Source organism: Arachis hypogaea, chromosome 7 (genome assembly GCF_003086295.3).
Source record: "Arachis hypogaea cultivar Tifrunner chromosome 7, arahy.Tifrunner.gnm2.J5K5, whole genome shotgun sequence".
Classification (NCBI taxonomy): Eukaryota; Viridiplantae; Streptophyta; class Magnoliopsida; order Fabales; family Fabaceae; genus Arachis; species Arachis hypogaea.
This window is the reverse complement of record NC_092042.1, coordinates 22,927,851-22,933,157: the sequence shown is the minus strand read 5'-3', so window position 1 is coordinate 22,933,157 and position 5,307 is coordinate 22,927,851. Positions and strand designations below refer to the sequence as shown.

At 29.9% G+C, this 5,307-nt stretch overlaps 1 protein-coding gene across 1 annotated transcript; it reads right to left on the bottom strand.

The window, feature by feature from the left end:
* Positions 1–217: 217 nt before the first annotated feature.
* On the bottom strand, positions 218–3,890 carry LOC112702815 (omega-3 fatty acid desaturase, endoplasmic reticulum). The gene is made up of 8 exons (XM_025753994.3): positions 3,489–3,890; positions 3,260–3,349; positions 3,058–3,124; positions 2,840–2,932; positions 2,543–2,728; positions 1,902–1,982; positions 1,528–1,665; positions 218–632 (listed from the first exon to the last, which is right to left on the bottom strand). Exons 1-8 carry the CDS (start codon positions 3,773–3,775, stop codon positions 444–446), a joined length of 1,131 nt encoding a protein of 376 aa, XP_025609779.1. The 5' UTR covers positions 3,776–3,890; the 3' UTR covers positions 218–443.
* Positions 3,891–5,307: the final 1,417 nt, after the last annotated feature.

Genomic DNA, 5,307 nt, shown 5'->3' with positions numbered 1-5,307 from the left:
CTTTGCTTAGCATATGAGAAATAACATTAATGTACAGTAATAATAATGTTTGTAAATGACAAAGTAGTAGTTAATATTATGTTAATTGTTTTTTTTTTTTCCAATTTGAGTGGCATGGCATGGTGATTGATATTTATTTATTTAGAAGTAGTAGCTACATGTGTCATGTGAGTGCTGCTACAGCGCAAGTGGTGGAAATCATATCACACCCAAAAAATGAAGCTGACAATTCAAATATTTATTACCATTTTAGGTTATTACAAGTACTTCTTAGCAATGACGCCAACTATACTCTTGTGTGTCCCATTGTAGTAAATGAAATAAATCAGAGAGTGAGACCCATTTCACTGAAAAATAGAAGCAAAATCATGTGGCCACCTAGCATTAAACTCGTATAGATGAAATTAACAAGAATAAAAAGCATTTAAATAAAATAAGGTATACTAGTTGGACTTGTTATTGTTGTTGAGAAGGTAAGGATCAGATTGATAGTAAACAATATCTCCATTGTCACTGACATAGTGATCTTGCCCAATGCTTTGTAGCAAATACTTTATGAGATGAAATGGAAGTGGCCCAGATTTCTCTGGCTCCCGGTAATACTTTCCAAGTACTGGCTTTGCTGCTTCTGTCTGCAAATTTATTGTTAAAATATTGGACTCACTTTCTTGGACTAATAACAACAATTATTTCAATTTTGGACTTTTCTTTTTTCGTATCTTTATCAATTTGCAAAGTATCCACATTTTTATATTATTTGTCATTATGAGTTTGTCACTTTGTCTTCTATTTTGTTTGCTTAAATTATTCATTTTTTAAAAGTATCTTTTTCATTAAATATCAACTCCTTTTTAGTTATAAAAGATGTATTTATACAAATAAAAGAAGTCCCTTATTTACTCTTACATATTATTAATATATATATATATATATATATATATATATAATTAATTGTTATGTTATTTGTTAAAAAAGAAACCATCACTAAATTAGCTATGTATTATTATATATATGATAATATTTAATTATTTTTAATGTATATTACATATTTAATACGTATTTTATATAAATAACTGATTTAGTAACTCATTTTTAGACGAGCATATGTTTTAAAAGATTGAATACAACTATATGAAAATATATAAAAATATGTGAGGATGTATGTAACTTTGTATTTGAGCTCCTCAATCATTTTGAGTCGAGACTTTGAAACCATTATCATAAAAGAATGGTTGATGTATATAAAAAATTTTACATCAATATCTAATTATATATTATCATATATATTAACAAAAATAAATAATATCTACACTTATTAATTAGTATTTTAAATAGTAGTATAAAGAAATCGATAGAAACCCTAAAGTAGTTTATGCTCTAAGTCCATTAAATTTAAAATATAATTAACGACTATATAATAATACATGGTACAATCTAATTAAGCTATATATATATATATATATATACTCTGATCTATCACGGTGCATTATTATATTAAATTAAATTAAGATGAAAAGTAGAAAGTACCGCTTCAAGCAAGTGATAGTGAGGAATTTGAGGGAAAAGATGATGGATCACATGAGTGCCAATATCATGATGAATATTATTAACCAAACCATAGTCACGATCCACCGTTGTAAGGCCACCCCTTAGATAACTCCATTCCTGCAAAGTTGTAACACATTCTTGTTGATATTTGATATTAGGCAGCAGCACACACTTCTAAGTTTAGAGATATGTGCATTCACATATACAAACATTAATCTTATTATAAAGTTGATGAATAAAACAGAGAAGCCCTGATATTTAGGAGTAACGGTCATCAATTTGAGATTAATAGAATATAATATCAAGTAGCAAAATTTGATACAACTTGATTAATTATATTGTTATATTACTACCTTTCCACGGTACCAAGGTAATTTCTGCTTGTAACCATGGTGATGCAAATATGTGACAAAATCAAGCCACATGATGAAGATCTACATACACGGTGAAAACAAAACCAAGTGAGAAAGAATTGGTTTTACATATATGTTATTTGCATAAATTATTTTAAGAATAAATTAACATTTGTATGCATGAAAGATACTGACACAGACAAATGTACCTATATAAGAATAAAACGACAATTGTAACTACAGACAATGGCTCTCGTATGTCAACAGTACCCTAACGGATCAATTGCGTAACCATATTTTTGGCACACGGAAGCCATCTTCCGTAGTTAAGATTGTCGTTTTATTCTTACATTGGTATATTTGTCCGTATTTATATCTTTTATGAGTACAAATGATAATTTATTCATTATTTTAAAAAAGACGTATATTTTAAGTGGTATACAAAATGTGATTTTAAGTATTTTTTTTTAATAAAATGTAATTTTATTATTATTAATTTATTACTGTTATTATTTATACACTACAATGTAAGAAAAAATAAAAGTTTGGACCTTAAATTAAGGTAAGAAATTCCATTTTACGAAAAGGGAATGAGATGAAAACGATAAAGTTAAAAAAAAAGTAAGAATGAAATTAATTACCAAATAAGGGATTCCATAGAGCTTGAGAATGGAAAGTGGAGTGACAATGAAGGACAGAAAGAGAAGCAGAGAAAACATGGCAACCCAACACATTGTTGAAATCATAACATCTTTTCTCTCATTTGGTGAGAACAATTTGCTGTATGGATTGAAATGAGAACCTTCCTTTCCAGGGCTTCTTCTCCACTGAAAATAATAATAAGACATGCAATTTCTCATATTAAAATAAATAAATATCACAACTTTGTTTATTATTATTACTTTCTCTGAAAATCAAAAAGAAATTAAAGCACTTACCAAGTAAAAGGGATAAGCAAAAATAGGGAAAGGTACAGTGAATCTCATGAGTTTGGTCACATTGTCTAGGCTTTTATAGATCTTCTCTGGCAACTAACACATGACAAAAAAAAAAAAAAAAAAAATAATAAAAATATTTATTTTTATAAAAAAAAGAAAATAATAAATTTTCTTTGCTATACAATGAAAAACCAAGGTTGAAGCTAGAAAACACTTACTGGAACCCATGACTCATCATTCTCAACATGTCCATGGTTTTGGTGGTGGGTCTTGTGGCTAATTCTCCTAAAAAAATAAAATAAAATAAAATAAAATCCCACAGTTTCATTGTCAAATCAAATTAAGAAATACATAAAACAAAAAAATTTGTTAAATAAATGAAGAAGAAGAACATAAGGGTGCTAAGAATAATGAACGAACCATCCATGGTATGGTACAAGAATTGAGGAGTGCAATATATGGCCCACAATACTATTCAGCTTTGCATTGTTTGAAAAACTTCCATGCCCACTGTTCATTGCCAATAGAAAATGCATAACATTTAACATAACATTATTAGCAAAAACAAAGGTAAATTGAATGAATCTAAAGCGGACAATATTGTTTGAATACTTTTTTAATGTAACATTTTTTTTAATAATGTTCATACCAATCATGACCAAGAACAAAGAGTGCCCAGAACATTGTTCCCTGAAGAGGCCAATAGATTGGCCAAAAGAACCAACTATTGAAGTGAATTGCTGAAGCTAACAATGTAGCAACAAGAACCAAATCTCTTAGAACATAACTGAGGGATCTCCATGGATTCTTGACCCAGCAATGCCTTGGGATTGCAGCTCTTATATCTGCTATCTTGAATGGAGGAGGAGCACTAGCATCAAATTCATCATTTTCTTTTTTGTGTCCATTGGTATAAACAACATGGGACACTGCCATCTTTTTGTTTTGGTTATGGTGGTGGCTCTGTTTCAGGGTTGATGAAAGAGAGGTTTATAGAGACTTATAGCGGCTATGGCTAGAAGAACATGAAATGTTTTGAGAGGAACGCACATGAGTATAGGGTCAGTAATATATAATGGGAGCTACTCAAATGAAGATGCAAAAAACATCTTTTTATGAAGATGCTTTGTATAAAAGTGTGATTTATTGATTTGGCCACACTTCAAATAAAAACAACACTTTTATAACATATCAAAATCTAACCCTACACTCCATCATCTAAGGGTCAAAAAGAAAAATCATCACATGAAGACAATTATAATATCTTCATGGGAGTACCCACCATATATAATATAACAAAAAAAATGGAATAGTAACAGCATGAGATTCATGGGTTTTTTATTGTTTTATTTTTTTGTGATTTTTTAGTTATTACAAGATATTTTTCTAGTGAATTTCTTAATTTAACTTTTCTTATATGTTTCCATTACTATCCCTGATCTAAATTATACATTTTTTATTTTGTCAAAAATAATATATTCAAAATAAATATATTTGAATGCAGGTTGTGTTTGAGTTTTGAATATACCAAAGTTTTTTTTTTTTAAATAAAAAATATTCAAAGATTAGTAGAATTTATTATTGTAGAGAAACAACATTTTTTTAAATAACATAAATAATAGGTTAAAAAAAGTTAATTTTAATTTAAAAATCAATATTTGAATTAATTAGATTTAATCATAATTTTGAATCCTTTTTTTTTGCCGCAACCGCTCTTTCGCAATTCTGTGCTGCTGCCGCCATCGCCGTTGTATCGCGATCCCTGTGTTCTCGTAGCTGCTGTCTCATTACTTGTTTCTTATCAACTAAGTCGAATGTTCATTTTACTATGTATGTGAATGGTTCTTTTCATTCTAAAAGGTAGCATTTGGTAGAGACACAGAGACTGAGAGACAGATACTGAGAGACAGAAATTAAAATAAGTCTCAGTATTGTGTTTGGTGTAAAATATCGTTCAAAATATAATACAGAGACTAAAATAAATGAAATGACCAAATTATCTCTACTAATTAAAAGAAAAAAAAAACAAAAATAAAACCCTCACCCAATCCTCTAGACAACCATTTTTCCTTTTTTCTCAATCCCCAATGTCTTCCGTCAGTTCACCCAATTTCGCCGCGTCACTCTCCTACTTGGCGTCGAGTTCGCTGTCGACGAGGAAGCCTTGCCACCGTTTCTCCATTGCTTCGCATACGTCTCTCTCTCTCTCTCTCTCTCTCTCTCTCTCTCTCTCTCTCTCTCTCTCTCTCACTTTCTTCTGTTGGTTGCAGAGAATACTAGATAAGAGCAAATTGGTTGCTATTGATGCTGGAAACAGGAGCTATCCTCCGAATAAGGTATGTAAGATGATTACATGATTTTGACACCAAAATTCTTATGATTCGATGATGACACTGATATGAGATAGTTAGCATCGTTGTTAACTTTGATATGAGCAGCGGTAGCAGCTTCAAGGTCTTCGAGTTTCA